Source organism: Piliocolobus tephrosceles, chromosome 14 (assembly GCF_002776525.5).
Source record: "Piliocolobus tephrosceles isolate RC106 chromosome 14, ASM277652v3, whole genome shotgun sequence".
In the NCBI taxonomy this organism is placed as follows: Eukaryota; Metazoa; Chordata; class Mammalia; order Primates; family Cercopithecidae; genus Piliocolobus; species Piliocolobus tephrosceles.
This window is the reverse complement of record NC_045447.1, coordinates 34265966-34284254: the sequence shown is the minus strand read 5'-3', so window position 1 is coordinate 34284254 and position 18289 is coordinate 34265966. Positions and strand designations below refer to the sequence as shown.

Sequence of the window (18289 nt, the reverse complement as noted above, 5' to 3'; positions counted from 1 at the left end):
AGCCACTGCGCCTGGCAGGAAATGTATTTTTTTAATACTCAGTCTCTTTATATGAGAAGAAAATAATTTTGGATATGAAGGTGACTTCTAATAGCACTATTAAGTTATCATGAAAAGACAACTTGGAATGTTTTTCAGAAGGAATATTAATCTGAGAAGTTCTAGTTTCCCACAGACTATTTCTATTAACCTTCAAAAGAGATAGTGAGGCATTTGAACTTACATCAGAAAGAATGTGTGGGAAAACCTTAGGCAGTATCCTGAAACACCTAACAAGGAGCAAAAGAGGCAATAGGCCCCTTTTGGTTGGACACAGCCTACTTGCCCCTTACATTAAAGTTCTAGCTCTCAATACAACATTGAGAATAAATAAAATACAACCAACTTAAAAATGCTATAAAAACAATCAATGAGGGTCAAGTAAATCTAACTCAGATCAGAAAGTTAATCAATTACCTAGCTAGCAGGTACCTGGGACAACTTGTGGAGGTAACGAAAACACTGGAGAGCATTGAATAATGAGTGTTCATTTGGAAGAGGAACTTAATGAAAAAAATATGTACAAATAAAGTGTATAAGTGCTTAAAGCTAGAAGATGTCTCGACTTAAACACCTAGAAAAAAAAAAAGCCATATTTAATAAGAAAAATCTGAAACAAATGTTAAAAAGTCCAGGAATATTTGTCTAATACAGTTTCTCCCCAACTCCAGTTGTGAGGCACAGGGATTATTCAAAGAAAAGATCTGCAAAGCCTATTTTAGGAAATAATTGTATTCACTGATGTCAGGTTTTAAAATGTCATTGGCACTAAAATTCATTTTCCAATGGAAAACGTAAAGAAAGTCAATTAATTTTTATATATAGAAAGAGGTAATAGATATATAAACATGTTTATGTGTTTTAGAAATAAAAATACTTTATAAATAGAAAAAATTTGAATAAATTTCTAGTATATTTAAATATTTAGCTATTCACAAGTCTTTACTGCTATTTACTCTAAGAACTCTAGTTGAAAAGAGACTAATAAATATCAAGACAAGCTGACCACCTCAGAAAGAAGGAAGCAGTGGTGGTTTTTTCTTTTTTCTTCATTAAGGCATTTAATTCAATGTTCAACATACAACAGGTGCTTAACAAATATTTGGTGATATTTTAGGTCTCTTTTTAAAGAAAACTGAAAAACACTGATTTGTATTTTTATTACTTTTTATTGACCCCCTTTATTATTAGTAGTAACCTGCCTTTACAGAAATTTTTCTTCTATACACAATCCAGTATCACACACAAAAAAAACTACGTTAAGTCCACTCTATAAATACCTGTAACTTACATTACAGGAACTCAAAAGTAACAGAAATAGACATATGCACACAGTTGACGTCTAATGAAGGAAAAGTGAGTCTACGCCACCATCTAGTGGCTGCAGAATAATAAAGCACCAAAAGAAAGTATACCCAGGGATGTAGTACCAGAATATAAGCATCTAGAGTTTACATGTAGAGCTACTGCCCTACTATTCAGTTGGGCCACCATTGGCACTACCTGGCCTATTCGGTTGGGACAGAATTGGGTCTACCTGCTTGCTTCTGCGTAAGTCTGACCTTTGAAAAAAACCAAGCAGGAACACCACCAAGTAGATTGTTTCCTTTGCTCACCTCATACGATTTCCACCACCTTTCAATGGATACCTATTTGTTATGAAAGGTAAAAAAAAAAATGCATCTTCACACTCATCAGACCAGATGGGCAATAATAAAAAATTGATCAGGAAAACCTAATACACTGCTATCAAACAGTCTAGCACTATTTAGTAAAGATGAATATGTACATCACTGATTACCCAGCAATTCCACTCCTGGGTATGTAATCCAGAGTAGTGATTTGTAATCTCCAGTATACAGATCCTGAGTGAATCTATGAATAGAATTCAGAGGGTCTGATAAGTTGGCTAACAGTTCTGTCTTTATTGGCACTAACTTCCTTCTTTTTTTTTTTTTTTTTTTTTTTTTTTTTTTGAGACGGAGTCTCGCTCAGTCGCCCAGGCTGGAGTGCAGTGGCGCGATCTCGGCTCACTACAAGCTCCGCCTCCCGGGTTCACGCCATTCTCCTGCCTCAGCCTCCCGAATAGCTGGAAGTACAGGCGCCCGCCATCTCGCCCGGCTAGCTTTTTGGATTTTTAGTAGAGACGGGGTTTCACCGTGTAGACCAGGATGGTCTCGATCTCCTGACCTCGTGATCCACCCGTCTCGGCCTCCCAATATTGGCACTAACTTCTAACTAAAATTAACCATTTCCTTTGTTTATAAAGGTAGGCAGCAAACTACAATATTAGCAGGACCTGTGACTTTGTAACCAATAAATATCATAGATAACGTCAAATTCCATTTATAGTTGTTGCAAATACACAAAAATTTCTTCCACACTTATCACTACTTCAAAATTACGTCTTTTACCCCTACCATTAGATACTGTTATTTAGTGCCCAAATAAAGAAGCATGTCTATTTCTTTTTTAAAATTTTTCTTTTATATTTCATTATTCTAGTTCAATTTTTCATATTTGTTTTTTGTATTTTGATTATTCTAGTTCAAGTTTTTTTCACTGTATTTGTTTTCTTTGCAACCCTATGTATTTGTTACACATTTAAAAACATTTGGGGTCCATAGGCTCACAAGATTTTGAAAGGGCTTTAAGACACAGAAAAAGGTCAGTAATACCTGCCCTAGAGAAATTCTTCTGGCAGAACCAGGAGACATCTGTGAATAAATTCAAACAGCTTTGTTTATAATAATCAGATGGACAAAACAACAAGGTATTTTCATGTAATAGAATAGTATATAAAAGGGATGTGAATTATTACAACTGCATTAATGTGGGTGATTTGCAAAATCCTAAAGTTACAACAATTATGTAACAAAATAATAAAATTAGTTAATAAACAATCTAAAACAGGCAAACCAAAGCAATATACTCTTTAGAGTTATATACAAATGTAGTTGAATTATTTCAGAAAAAAATCAACGTAGTAACACAAAATTTGGGATCATGGTTACTTGAGGGAATTGGAGGAGACGGTGGTAAGAAGAATGTGGTCAGGAATTAACATATATTGAGCTTCTGAGTTGCTGGCAATACCCTTTTTCTTAAGCCTTGTGGAAAGAGCACAGATATTCACGTTATTATTCTTCTTTAAAGTGTACAGATATCTCATGTACACTTTTGTACCTATGATAAATGCTTGATGTCACCTTCTTAGGTCATCTCTGTCTATCCAATCCAAAATAACTACCCAGTTACTCTATATCATATGAGCCTATTTTAATAATCTAGCTTTTTGGTATGATTTTTCTAGCTTTGAATTATGTATCCTTTGGACTATTTGTCAGAATATCAGGATATGCAACAATAATTTTCAAAATATTTATCCTATACATTTTCCAGGCAGTTTAGGGCTGTTTTTTAAAGTAGCCACAGAACATTACATTTTATTCTGTCTAAAAGCTATTTTCCACTACAAATCTAAAATTACCTTAATAATCACATATCTTTTAATAATAAATGGTAAACTGAACTGGTTTTACAATTGGGCTTCAAAGTCTGTGCCACTTTGTAGCAATGAACCTGAGAAAATTCTCTCTTCGGACTTCACGTTTCTCATTGACAAAACAGAGATAAAGCTTAACTCACAGTATTTTGACGATATTTAAAACCTGTGAGAAAGCGAATAGGAGAATATTTTAGCTACTTAGTAGCACTTGACAATGTTTAGCCATCTCCAAATTGTAGCCATGAATTTTGCCCAAATCTGTATTTTTCCTCTTGGAAGTTCCCTGTATCTTTCTGCTGGATGGATGCAGTTTATGATGAGACTAGGGAATGGCAAAGTCACAGGGTAGAAGCCTGGCTCCCTAATTTACTGTGTATAGAAGAGCTACCTGCCAACTAGAAAAACCCACTTTGTATTCTTATAAAAAAATAAAACCCTATAGTGTTTGAGTAATAATACACTTTTTTGTGTGTTGATTTGCAAGAGTTAGTCTACCCTAATTAACATATAGTTAAAAGATACTATCAAATGCTGAGTGTTCTGACTTTCTTCCCTCCTCAGCCTCAGGAAACTGGCAGCAAGGCTTTTCCCACACAGATAGGATACTGGAAGTTTCCCGTCCCCAACACCGACTACACAGATAAATAACTTGCAGATAACAGTATGGGGGAGGGGATACAGCCTTCAATGAAATACCCAGGTCAGATCACCTCACAGTGAAGCCCACTATTTGAAGAGATTCACCTGTGCTTACAGTGCTTTTAATATTTTTTTCTCACCCCAAAACATACTTTTAATGTAAACATCAATAGATGCAGGAAGGAAAGTGTATATTGAGGGAGTAGTATGAAGAAGCCTAAATCCTAAATATTCAGGTCAATAGCTAGAATCCTAAGCACTTTTAGAATTCCACTAGCACTTTTATTATTCGTATCTTACTGTATTTTTCTTTATATTATTTGACAAGCCCTGATATATTTACTCTTCATTTATTTATCTGTTTCCTCCAACCTGGATGTTCCAAGAGGACAGGACTTTGAATTTTGCTCAATTCTGTACCCGTTTCTGGAAAAGTGCCTGGAACATGGAAGGAATTTAGTAAATATCTGTTGAATAAATAAATGGATTGGCAATTACAGGGTTAAAAAAAGGTCTAATAAAATAATTTACTCCTACAGATCTGATCCAAATGATTTCTTTAGTCTTGCATGGTTACAAATGGCTGTCTCTCTTCTAGAAAAACTGAGGCAACCCTTCCGTAATAACTAATTTTAAAAAGCCTCCCTTCCTGTGAACAGACAATTCCAAAGCTCTTCCACAAGGCACAACCAATACAATACCTACCTAGTCCTCATGATGTAAGCAATATTACATTAATGTGTACAATAATGTAATTATTAGCAAGAATAAACATTAATATAGATTACTGTAAATAATGTAATTAATTATTGTAAATTAACGTAAGCACTATTAGATGCAGGATGACAAGTGAATTTGGGGGCAGTGGCATCTATGAGACAGACATAAATCCTCATCTGTCACAGAAGGAAGTCAACACATACTATCCATAACTGAAAATGCAAGAAACAGCAGAAAATACGGAAACAAGCATTAAATGAAACAGCTTAAAATGTTGAAAGGTGGTTACTCTGGGAACTAATACTCCCGGACTGGGAGGACTAGACTAGGGTATGTTTAACTTTGACTTTTCTATATCAGGCTCGGGGCTGCCATTTCTCTGAGTTCGTGGAAAATTTAATCTAAATCTTTATTAACAGCCTTGTAAGATGGAGAACACATTTATTGCAGAGAGATCAGGCTCAAATAACACGTCTATCACAACATCTAAAACTTAAGAAAAAACCTCCACGAGTTTAAATACAAAGCACTGCACACGCACGCACTCAACACCTCTCCTTCCTTCTCCACGGACAACACACCCCACAACCCCCGCACATTTACCAATCTACACAACTGAGCATTGGAGCGAATGAGGTGACGGCCCAGAAAGTTGGAGCAGGAACGATCCGAACCTTCAGTTAATTCTAACATCACCTCTAACGTTTGGGGCAAGAACGTTTCAGGAAACCAAGGGGGACCAACGCTCAGCGCAGGGGACAAAGGCAACAAGCTACTGGAACGCCGCGCCTCCCGCGCCCGGGTGGAGCTGACCCCGCAGAGCCCCGCCCCAGCCTGCGTCTGCCAATGGTCCAGGAGCCGCTCCTTTCCACTCGGGAAACCTTCAGAGGAGTCTCAGAAAGGACACCACTGGCTGCTTTTCTCAGCGCCGAAGCCGCGCCATGCTCGTCCTCAGAAGCGCCCTGACTCGAGTGCTGGCCTCACGAACGCTGGCGCCTCAGGTACCCGCCGCGGGGGCGCCCAATCCTTCACCCGAGGGGAGGGCAGGGGTTGTTCCGGGATGGTACGAGTCATGCGCATGCGCTCTCCGCCACACTCGCCCAGACTTCGGGTACCGCGCCGCCGCCGAGGCTCTAGCGCGAGCCCGGGAACCCTGAGACGGTGGTCCCCGGGACGCACGTGAGCAGGAGGCCGCTGCTAGGGGTATACCCCTAGCCGGGGTCGTCTCGCGGGCAGTCGCAGTAAGAGGGCTTTTCTAGCCTGGCTGCCACATCCACCGGGACACTCCCATGGCGCCGCTGCTGCGTTTTTGCCGCCCAGCTACGTCGCGACTGCGGCCCAGGGAGCGCTCCCACGTTGTCACCTGGCGCTGTCGATCCGTCGGTGGAGTTGTGGCTTTCCAAGCCTCCGCCCTCTCTAGACATCAGCTTGAAGGAGGGGAGGGAATTGCCAACCAGCCGCTCGCAACGGAACCGGCCGCCCCCTTTTAAATGAAACACAACTTCCGAGCATTTCGCAGAGACCCTTGAAAAGAGGCCCAGGGTCCCGGTGGGGCTGGACCCTGCCCGCCACCCGCGCTCCGTGTGGCCGCTCCCTCAACCAGGTGGGACCGGAGCCTCCTATCAGATAGGACGATGACAGACTCTTTTAACCTTAGATGAGAAACGGACAAAATGGAGCTTGTGATTCTGCCCTAACTTTCGGGAGTGGCCTATTCTGTGGCTCCAACCTAGAAATTTATTTTCCTTTTCACGTGTAGGACTTTACTCCTTTATGAAGGGGCAGGATAGGAAGGGGATTAACCTATCCTAGAGACAGACTGAGGAACACTAAAGAAGAGCAGCTCATGTCCACTCAACCCGGATTAACAATGCAGTCTTTACCCTAATGATTCTCCAGTGGCGCAGGGCCAGGAATTACATCCTTACGGCATGATTCTAAACTTTGAGTTTTTAAAAATGTCCATCAGTTGTTCTCTTGTAAGGGAAGTGGAGGTCGTTGCTGGTGGGAATGATCCCTAACTTGGAGATAAGGGAGAATGGACGACTCATGACTTCTGCCCTAGTAGTTAAAAGTCATCCCTGCAGCAAAATTCTCAACTCCCATCCGGGTCCCCCACCATATCCTGCTCCCCTGCGGTCTTCCTTCTCTGGCACTACCTGTCCACACCTCTCTCTCTCTCACTGTAGGTTCCCTACTATATATTAATACTGCCAAAAATTGTAAAAATGTGTACCTTTGATCAACTATGTTATCCTCCAAATACAAATTCCTCGAATCAACCTGAAATTCAGTTGTCACAAATGCCCCATTGGCCTATCTCCTGATATATTTTATTATAATAATTTTGAAATTATGGATACTAAGCACTTGTTTCTCTACCAACATGGTTACTAGAGTTTGGTTTAAAAGCACAAAAAGAGTGTCCATGAAAGTCAGGGGCAGCTGCAGTTGTTTTTGTTGGTAGGCTTAGTCATTTGAGCAATCAGAATATAACTCAGATATGAGTTATATTCTTATTGCTCAAATGAACAGAATTAACTCTAGATAATTATCATTAAGCCTTATCATACACAGTTACATAATTTTGAATTTTGTAAACAAATATATCGGAGCAAAAGCCTACTGCTTTCAAACAGACATACTGGCTAGATAAGCCCTAATTTGTCCATAGCTTTGTAGGTATCAAAACTGTCTTAATAGATTATTCCGGTGTAATCAACTTCAGGAAGTGGCATATGCTAATCAAACTTACATAAGATGGATTTATAAGAATATCACGAGTGCCTGTGTGTATACCATGCATGTGTATATATATATATATGTGGGGGTGTGTGTGTATACATATTACACATAGATACCTACATAGAGGATAACCTTTGGTGAGGTATTTCTTACAGAAAGTTCAACCAGAACACAAATTAGAAATTTACAATGAGTGTATGACTATTACAAAAGGAATTAATGGTTCTTAAGTGATATTTTCATCAATGTGGTATAATTGGATTCATTAAATGTTGTTCACATTGCATCGTAATTAGAAACTAATAATCAGAAAATTTTGACTCTGAATTTTTTTTCTCAGCATTCATGTTCTACCACTATATTAGAATACAATTGGATTGGTCAGAGCTTTTTGTTGCATTAGTTACATTCCAGTCCTATTTTTGATCAGTGGTTTACTTCATTGCATTTAGGAAATACTTTGACCTGAATTGTAATTTCCATTTTTTTCAAGAACCTAAAGGAGTTTTCTGCTAGTAAACATTTTTTTTCATTATGCCTGCAAAAAGTTACTTGCATAGTTAATAAAGTTCTTTGATGTGCATAACTGTAACACATATGCACTTGACTAAAGATGCAATATTGGCTAATAGGAAAACTTTTGTAAATTTGTTAGAATCCTAATTGTAGTTCTTGGATAAAGAAGTACCATTAAGATCTCAGCGCCTTCTTATGAGCAATTTCTGAAAAAGTGGCTAAAGTTGACAGTGAACCCCCACTAGGAAACAGTAACATACACTCAGCATATTTAAGAGTAGTTGTCTTTATTGACGCCTCTATGTAAACAAATGTATATGGGAGGCAGGAGAATAGGGCCTCGAGGCAGGGAACCTAAGGACTTCCTAGAACTAAAACACTTCAGCTATGACAAGAAATATCATTTTCATTTACCTAGGCTGTACACAGAGTAAATGACTTTGTAACTTTACATCATCCTCTTCATTTATATATGACTTACACCAAGTAACCAATGGGACACCTCTAGAGGGTACTGAAACCCCAGAAAATTCTGTAACCAGGGCTCCTGAGCCACTTGCTCAGGCCCACTCCTACCCTGTGGAGTGTGCTTTCATTTTCAGTAAATCTCTGCTTTTGTTACTGAATTCTTTCCTTGCTTTGTTTGTGCGTTTTGTCCAGTTCTTTGTTCAAACACCAAGAACCTGGACACCCTCCATGAGTAACATACTGAGAATTGACAACAGAAGTACAAACTTGAGTAACGAGTCTATGAATGTCCCTTGTACCAGACTCAGATTTAGTTTTAACACCGTATAATGAATCCTTTCTTCTCAAGGTATTTACATTTGTCTTATCTTCTTCAGGTGTGCTCATCTTTTGCTACAGGACCCAGACAATACGATGGAACATTCTATGAATTTCGTACTTATTACCTTAAACCCTCAAAGATGAATGAGTTCCTGGAAAATTTTAAGAAAAACGCTCATCTTCGGACAGCTCACTCTGAATTGGTTGGATTCTGGAGCGTAGAATTTGGGGGCAGAATGAATAAAGTGTTTCATATTTGGAAGTATGGTAAAGAGTCATCCAGTTTTAGTGTTCAGTATAGATTTTCATTCTGTTAAATGTAACATAAAACTTAGTTCTTGGATCTATATTATTATAGATACATACAGGTTAACTAAGACTTTTGAAAAGCAATACCAAAAAAGTAAATTCAGTTCTTATTCTTCCCAGTGGTATACCTCTAACCCCTTGCTTAAACATTACATTATATTATATTATAAATTGGAAGACGTGGCGTCTCATGTATCAAGCCATAAAATTGAGATCTAAACTTTACACTTCAGAAAAATGTTAAAATGGTTTGCTGTAAAGATAGTTCATGAAAAATTTAAAGCAGCAATTTTTAAAGTCCAAGTGGGTTAAGATCACAAAAGAAAAGGAGAAGTACCTTTTCTTTTTTTGAAGCTAGGGGACTGTATATCAGTATTTTAGCAGAAATAATTCAACCATTTAAGGGACTTTACGAATATGGAGGTTTATAGGGGATGATGGTTAACTTTCAGTCCTTACTGAACTCTGAGATTTAATAATTCTGTTATGTTTACAGACCACATTTGTTTCATATCTGTACCCCAGAGTTTTGAAAAATTCACTGTTACACTACTCTAGGGAGGTAAAAGAAAAGGAATGAGGGAGAGTTCTTCCTGTGTTGAAACTAACCTACGCCTGGTTTAGTAGAGGAAGGAGAATAAGTTATAAGAATGCTCAGAATGCTTGTTACTCCAGTGTCTACATCAGAACTTGATGATACCTCAAGAATTTTTAATAATTTCATTTAGTGTTTGGTTTAGGATTTTTCCCTGTTATAAGAGAAAAAGCCTCATTAAAATACAATTTATGCTTTAGATGTGGTACAAATTGTATCACAGCCCATTTAAAAAAACTAAGTTCTGATATACCTCACTTAAGTTGTAAGATAGGTATTCTTCCTTATCCCAATGTAAACCATATGAAACTCTCTTACCATTAGTATTATGAGGTCCTAACAGTAAATATAGTACTAGGCCCATATGTTGGCAAATGTATATAACTGTTTGGGTAACTTAAATAGAAGAAAAATAAGTGCTGGGGAGAAAGAATGGATGACAATAAGAGAATCAGCATTATTTCTTTGAAATCTATTTGTTCAAAGGAGAAGAGGCTTAAAAAGTACAGTTTAACTTCACTCATGTTAAATTTGATTCAAGGTGTTTTAACTTCACTCATTAAATTTGATTCAGGGTGTATCTGGACTTGACTACCCACCACCACCAAAGGAAAACAGTCTTTCTCTAAACCAGCACTGTAGTTAAGTGCCTCAATCAAGTAAGAATAGTTCATATATACTGAGTATTAATTAGGTGCCAACCACTGTTCTAAACTCTTTTCATGTGTTAATTTAATCCTCATACAGCCCTGGAGGTAGATATCTTATCTCAATTTCACAGAAACTGAGGCACAGAAAGATTCAATAACTTAACCTAATTCACAAAACTGCCTACTACGTGGACAAGTCTATAAAGCCTATTATGTGACATTACAATTAGTTTGCATTTCTGCTGCCCTTTTTGTCCTTGAGCAACTTCAGGGCAGATGGTCACATCTGTTTAGTTGGTGTTGCCAAAGGCCTAACACAAGGTTCTTATATGGCATCAATGACCATTGCTGATTTGAATGAAACCCAGCAAAGTACAGGTGATTTAAAACTGAATTTTTTTATTTTTCCTTATTCTTTTCTTCCCACAGATAATTTTGCTCATCGAACTGAAGTTCGGAAAGCCTTGGCCAAAGATAAGGAATGGCAAGAACAATTTCTCATTCCAAATTTGGCTCTCATTGATAAACAAGAGAGTGAGATTACTTATCTGGTACCATGGTGCAAAATAGAAAAACCTCCAAAAGAGGGTAAGTCCTTCCTTCTTAGTCACTGAGTTTTGATGAACAAAATACTAAAGAACTTAAGTGATATAAACTGAAGTTCCTTTGGAAAAAAATAAAATTAATCCTTTGTTTTATATAGGAACATACAGTGATTGTTGAGGTAAAAATAAATGGGAGCTCTTACCCCATCCTTTAAAAAAATGAGCATAAAATAATGAGATATTTTTCAGATTGAGACCTTGCAGATTTGTAAGCTTAACTGTGTTATAGAAAAAGCTGACATGGTCAGTAGAAGTTGAGAATTTGTGCACTGGGAGAAGGGAACGTGTTGATAGGTAAGGGATAGCATATGAAGTTTTGCCATAATTTTAAAATAATATGATCTTTAAATAATGTAAAAGTATTTCCATAAATTATAACTAATCTTAAATCATTAAATACAGCTTTGCTTATAACATTGACTATTTGGGGGAAACAGATTAAGTGAAACTGCCAAGCTATATTACTTTAGTCTAACTTTTTTGTCTTCTTTCTTGTTTCTCAGTTTGAAAGTAATTGCTTAAGATTTGTCTTCTTGCTGATTTCACTTCTTGCTGACTTAAAGAAACTGTTACCTCAATCCAGTTTTAAACAAAGGTCAGATTAGAAAAGCATAAACTCATTTAAATGTTATTTTACTTCCCCCATTATTCCCAACTTTGTAGTATATTTAGGTTACAAAAAATTTACAAACTCTTTGGATCTTTACCTACTTAGATGTCCCCTCAGTTCTCAGTACTATCTAAATAAAATAGTTCACTCCTCTGACAGTGTCAAATCTTGGTTCTCCTCCTCTGTGTACAGCATTGCTTGGAAATTTTTGCATGTTTTTCTAATTTTTGCATGTTTTTCCTACTTGTCCCAGTTTCTTTCTCTCCACCAGCCCTATACTTTTGTCCAAAGTGTACAATACTTTTCAAGTATTTACCTGGATATTTAGGACAAATAAAACCATCTCTTTAGGTTTGTTTTTTTTTCCTCCAAAATTCAGAGACATCACTTCGGGTCCACTCTTTCCTTTGCTGTTCCTGTTAAAAATGGAAACTTATAGGGAGAAATTATATGAAGAAAAACATAGTGGAAATTGGAAAGAATGAAAATATAGATTGGAAAATTCTTCTTTTATTCTTTTATTTTCTAAAAGCATAGACTCATGCAGCTCAAAATTCTATTTCATTATACATTCTCAACAGTTTTTTAACAAATTTTATCGATTAAAAATATTTTAGATAATAGTTTATAATAGCTTCCAGTTCTTTTTCTTTGTCATCTGTATGATTAAGCATAACAACTCACTCTTAAACGTGGGCAAGGACTTTCTAAGCATAAAAGCAAAGAAAGACAGTGCAAATATAATAAACATGTCTACATAATACATATGCATGTCTCATCCTCCAAATCTGTGTGTGTAGATAGTGAAAGACTTTTCACTTAGAAACGTGATTAGATATTGCTTGAATGTTTTCTGAAAAATTATTTTTCTCCCTATTGCAGGAGTCTATGAACTGGCCACTTTTCAGATGAAACCTGGTGGGCCAGCTCTGTGGGGTGATGCATTTAAAAGGGCAGTTCATGCTCACGTCAATCTAGGCTACACAAAACTAGTTGGAGTGTTCCACACAGAGTACGGAGCACTTAACAGAGGTACAGTTGTCCATTTCTTATATGAAATTGTAATATATATTGTGACCTAAGTTCCTTGGGTCAGTTTCTCTCTCTTTCTCATTATAGAGTATATTTTATTATTTATTGCCAAATGTTTAGTTTTTTGTAATTTTTAAAATTGAGAAAATCTGTTTTACTCCTTATTGATGTGGAATGTTAACTTATGAAACCTTTTTCAAATGGTGAATAACTATTTTCCCTGATACATCAAAGTGATTAAAATTTTTAAACTGAAGGAACCTCAGCTGGGCACGGTGGCTCAGGCCTGTAATCCCAGCACTTTGGGAGGCCGAGGGGGGCGGATCACCTGGCTCAGGCCTGTAATCCCAGCACTTTGGGAGGCCAAGGGGGGCAGATCACCTGAGGTCAGGAGTTGGAGACCAGCGTGGCAAACATGGTGAAAACCCATCTCTACCAAAAATAGAAAAAATTAGCCAGGCATGGTGGTGGGGGCCTGTAATCCCAGTTACTCTGGAGGCTGAGGCAGGAGAATCACTTGAATCCAGGAAGCGGAGGTTGCAATGAGCCAAAGTCATGTCATTGCACTCCAGCCTGGGTGACAAGAGCAAAACTCCATCTCAAAAAAAAAAAAAAAAAAAAATGAAGGAACCTCAAGAAATAATCTGTTACTTTCATCATTTCTTTTTCTCTGAATGTACTTTTACTGATTTTTTAAAAATAATATTACTTGGGGTAGGGAGATTATCTCTAAGTAAAAAAGTAATATATGTTTTGTATAAAAATTAAAGCCCCCTCATAAAAATTTACCCATTTTCCACCGCAGTTTTATATGTATCTATATAGAGAGATATAGTAAATATGTATATATAGAGAGGTAAGTTTATATATGGATATATTTATTTAATAAAACACATATTTGGAGTATTTAACTTGTAATGTTGAAAAACATTTCAATCAGAATTTCAAGATTTTTTGTGGCAAATTCAGAAAAACTTTTGTAAAGTTTATCTGAAAGGATAAAAGAGCCGAAGAGGCAGCTCACACCTGTAATTCCAGCGCTTTTGGGAGGCTGAGGCTGAAGGATTGCTTAAGCCCAGGAGTTTGCAACTAGCCTGGGCAACACAGCTTGTCTCTACAAAAAAAAAATTAAGAATTAGTTGGGCATGGTGGTAAACACATGTAGTCCTAGCTACTTGGGAGGTGGAGGTGGGAGGATCTGTTGAGCCAGGATTTCAAGGCTGCAGTGAGCTATGATTGCACCACTGTACTCCAGCCTCTGAATGACATAGTAAGACCCTGTCTCTTAAAAAAAAAAAAAAAAAAGTAACAAAGAAAGGATAAATGTCTAAGAACAGCTAACAAATATTTGAAAGACTCATCTTAATATCCTATTGCCTTTCTATTATCTCTTTATGTCCAATGGACATCTCAAACCTAATATACCCATCTTTATGCAGAAATTCAACTTCTTGTAATAATCTATCATAAGAAAATAGAATATATAAGAATAGATGTATATTCAGGTTGGAAAATACATGGAGGAGAAACTGTTATGAAAATTATTAGATGCCTGTCTCATACCATATGTGAAAATAAAGTCAAGCTGCATTGTATATTTTAATGAAAAAAAATTTTAATCCATAAAATTGGTGAAACAAAATGTAGATGAATTTATTTAATAATGTGGATTGGGACTATATTTGTAAGCCAAAAGCAAATGAAGAAACTATGAAGAAAAAAAAAATCAACTTATTATTTTATTATACAAAGGCTCAAACTTTCTGGATGCCTGAAAATCCCCATAAATGAAATTCAAAGGCAAAAATAAAAATAAAAATTTATGCAAAAGTAGACATGCACATGGCTACTAAATATATATTAAAGAAAATGCATATTAAAACAATAATGAGATGCCATTTCTTTACCTAATAAAAGGCATACTTACATGGATATAGTATTAGGTCAGGAAAAAATAAGTACTCAAATACTGTGCAGGGTTCATATTAGCTTAATCTTTCCCCAAAATTTGACAATACAAATAAAAGCCTTATTTTTATTGTTTTTGCCAGTATTACTTCTAGAAAATATGCCTGGGTGTGTATGTGTATAGGTGTGCCAAATTATATAGAAAAGAAATTTGAAAGTATATAACATACATAGTAGTCATATTTCAGTGAAATAAATGGTTAAGTCTCTATGTGAATATTCTTTTTTTTTTTTTTTTTTTTTTTGAGATGGAGCCATGCTCTGTGGAGTGCAGTGATACGATCTCAGCACCCTGCAACCTCCGCCTCCCTGGTTCAGGAGATTCTCCTGCCTCAGCCTCCCAAGTAGCTGGGATTACAGGTGTGTGCCACCACGCCCAGATAATTTTTGTATTTTTATTAGAGACAGGATTTCACCACACTGGTCTCAAACTCCTGACCCCAGGTGATCCGCCTGCTTCCAGGTGATCCGCCTGCCTCGGCCTCCCAAAGGGCCGGGGTAAGAGGCGTGAGCCACCATGCCCAGCCTCTACCTTAATTTTCTATACTGCACACATATAACTTTTATTTTTAAAAAAAACTACTGAAAATGTGTGTTCATACACTTTTTCATCTTAAATTCATTCTCAGTGTTAGGAGAATTGGTAATCAGTATATCATTTCTGGAGGACAGTGTGTACTATATACACTGTGTGTAAGTATATATATATAAGACATGCTTTTCAGTTCTCTCAACTTAAATTCTACTTTATATTAAGGAAATAATCAGATTCAGACTGCCTGGGTTTAAATCCCAGGTATACTACTTACTTTTTGACTTTGGGTAAGTAAATGTCACCATACCTTAGTTTTTTCATCCATAAAATGATAGATTATTATGAGGACCTAGATTATTATGAGAATTAAATGAGTTAATACATTAAAATGCTTAAAACTAGGCCTGACACATAGTTGTCATTCAATAAACATCAGTAGTTGTCATCGAAAGTATTATTATAAACATATAGTTGTGCTCAAATGAAGTTTATGTTAATATTGTTTACATTAAAGAAATATTGGAAATGTAGTATGAGCTTTATGTAATACATATGTAATGCAGAAATCGATATACATGTACAGCATATCATATACTTATATAAGCATAAGCAAATATGCTTATATATGTTTATTTGTATAAATATACAACTATATATAAAAATACAGGCCAGGCATGATGGTTCACGCCTGTAATCCCAACACTTTGGGATGCCGAGGCAATAGGATTGCTTGAGGCCAGGAGTTCGAGACCAGCCTGGGCAACAAAGTGGGAACCTGTCTCCACAAAAATAAAAATAAAATTAAAAAATAAAAATACATATATACACAAATAAAGAGATACACCAAATACAGAAGAGATACACCAAATATAAAAGAGATACACCAAAAATAAAATGATTACAGTTTTTTATCTGCATTTTCCTATACATCTAACATTTATATATTACAATTATAAAAACTTCATAAGCAATTTTGCACAAGAAGAACATTTATTCCAGTATTTTATAGAATACTGAAATATTGGAAATAGTCTAAATAGTCAACAGTAAGGGGCTGGCATAATAAGTTGCTGATTCTGTAAGGAGGAATTTATATAACCATTAAAAATTAATATTGCCATAGAAAATACTGTTGATTTTTAAAAACCTGTTACTAAATCTGTTGTTATAGTACACAATAAGACCCTGATTTGGTTTTACTCATATTTTCCAAAGGAAATACAATAAATTTCCATAGAAGTTTTCTCTATACTGTTAACATTATGCACTTTTAATTTTCTTCTTTGTATATTGTAAATTTTTAATAGTAAACACAATTTCCTCATAATTTTGCTTTTTTAAAAATTAAAGGAAACTATAGTAGGAAATTATAAAATTTGAGTCTTGTCTTGATTGTGCCTCTAGCTGTTTGACTTTAGTACTTCCCTTTTCCAGCCTTCTATTTCTTCATCTACAAAACCAATTTGATTAATTTATCAATTTCTCTAGCAAGTCTCTGACCCCTCTGAAATCTTATCAGTAACATATTTAGTTTTACCTTTTTGATATCACTATTTTGATTTAAAGAATAGGATGGTTTTGGCCAAGCACAGTGGCTCATGCCTGAATCCCAGCACTTTGGGAGGCTGAGGTGGGCGGATCACCTGAGTTCAGGAGTTCAAGACCAGCCTGCCCAACATGGCAAAACCCCATCTCTACTAAAAATACAAAAAAAAAAAAAAAAAAAAATAGCTAGACGTGGTGGTGGGCACCTGTAATCCCAGCTACTCCAGAGGCTGAGGCAGGAGAATCTCTAGAACCCAGGAGGCGGATGTTGCAGCGAGCTGAGATTGCACCACCGCATTCCAGCCTGGGTGACAAGAGTGAAGCTCCGTCTCAAAAAACAAAAAGAATAGGATGGGTTTGATTCATTTTTCTGTTATTTCTTATTTGTTAAGGCCCTGTTTTTTAGAAACTACTTGTGGTTTGTTTCTGCAGTTCATGTTCTTTGGTGGAACGAGAGTGCAGATAGTCGTGCAGCTGGGAGACATAAGTCCCATGAGGATCCCAGAGTTGTGGCAGCTGGTAAGCTGTTTGACTAGGCATGAATTATTTTTAGAACAAATGTGATTCAGTCAGTAACTCTATATGCCTTTCTGAAATGTTTTTCCAGTTCGGGAAAGTGTCAACTACCTAGTATCTCAGCAGAATATGCTTCTGATTCCTACATCGTTTTCACCATTGAAATAGTTTTCTACTGAAATACAAAACATTTCGTTAACTGCTCTAAGATGTGTCTGCTAATGGTGCTTAAATTCTCCCAAGAGGTTCTCACTTTTATTTGAAGGAGGTGGTAAGGTAATTTGCTATGTTTCTTGCATTTTGAAGGCTATATCTGTGCTTTGTAACTACCACTTCAAAAAATAGTTCTGTTTACTTTCTCCATGGTATTTCAGTATTTGTCATACATTAAAAATACTTGTTGCTCTTTTAAGATCTTGACTCTTCATTTGTTTCAGAATATCTCTTCTACTGTATTCTGACAACTCTTTGCTTTATAGCATTTTCTTGTATTCAAATGATAATGGTAATATTTCCATGCTTGTGACAGCATTTTATATTTATAAAAATATTTTAAATTATTAATATATTTTATCAACCTTTCCATCATGTCTGTTTTCCTGTTTTTTTTTGTTTTTTGGTTTTTGTCCAGTAAAATTTATTTTGTAATACCAAATAGCATTCATGAAAATTAACATATCTCTTTACTGTGGAAAACCACATTGTCATTTGTGACATCTATATTAAATACGGTTTTCACATTAGTTATTTGTCACTTACTTGGAAAATGATGCTGTTAGGTCCTAGTATTAAAAATCTAGAAAAGATTGTTGGTTTATATGCTGAAATGTCTTTATTTATAATTAATTTTAACTAATATTTACTTCATTTTGGATCCTGTTTAACAAAGATACTCGAGACATCCATTCGTTTTAATGAAATCTTTACGGATATGGAAATGTTTGCCCTAATAAAAGCCTACATATACA

The 18289-nt window shown here is 36.2% G+C and overlaps 1 protein-coding gene across 2 annotated transcripts; it reads left to right on the top strand.

Moving 5' to 3' along the window:
* Window positions 1-5629: 5629 nt before the first annotated feature.
* Window positions 5630-18289, top strand: LOC111536822 (protein NipSnap homolog 3A). 2 transcript variants are annotated; one of them, XM_026456272.1, is made up of 6 exons: window positions 5630-5907; window positions 9013-9223; window positions 10940-11098; window positions 12608-12757; window positions 17238-17324; window positions 17413-18289. In XM_026456272.1, the coding sequence occupies exons 1-6, from the start codon at window positions 5848-5850 to the stop codon at window positions 17487-17489; spliced, it is 744 nt and encodes a 247-aa protein (XP_026312057.1). In that variant the 5' UTR covers window positions 5630-5847; the 3' UTR covers window positions 17490-18289. The 2 variants fall into 2 exon arrangements, with proteins under 2 accessions (XP_026312057.1, XP_026312058.1); XM_026456273.1 differs by lacking the exon at window positions 5630-5907 and adding an exon at window positions 6021-6509 and having other exon boundaries at window positions 17413-18287.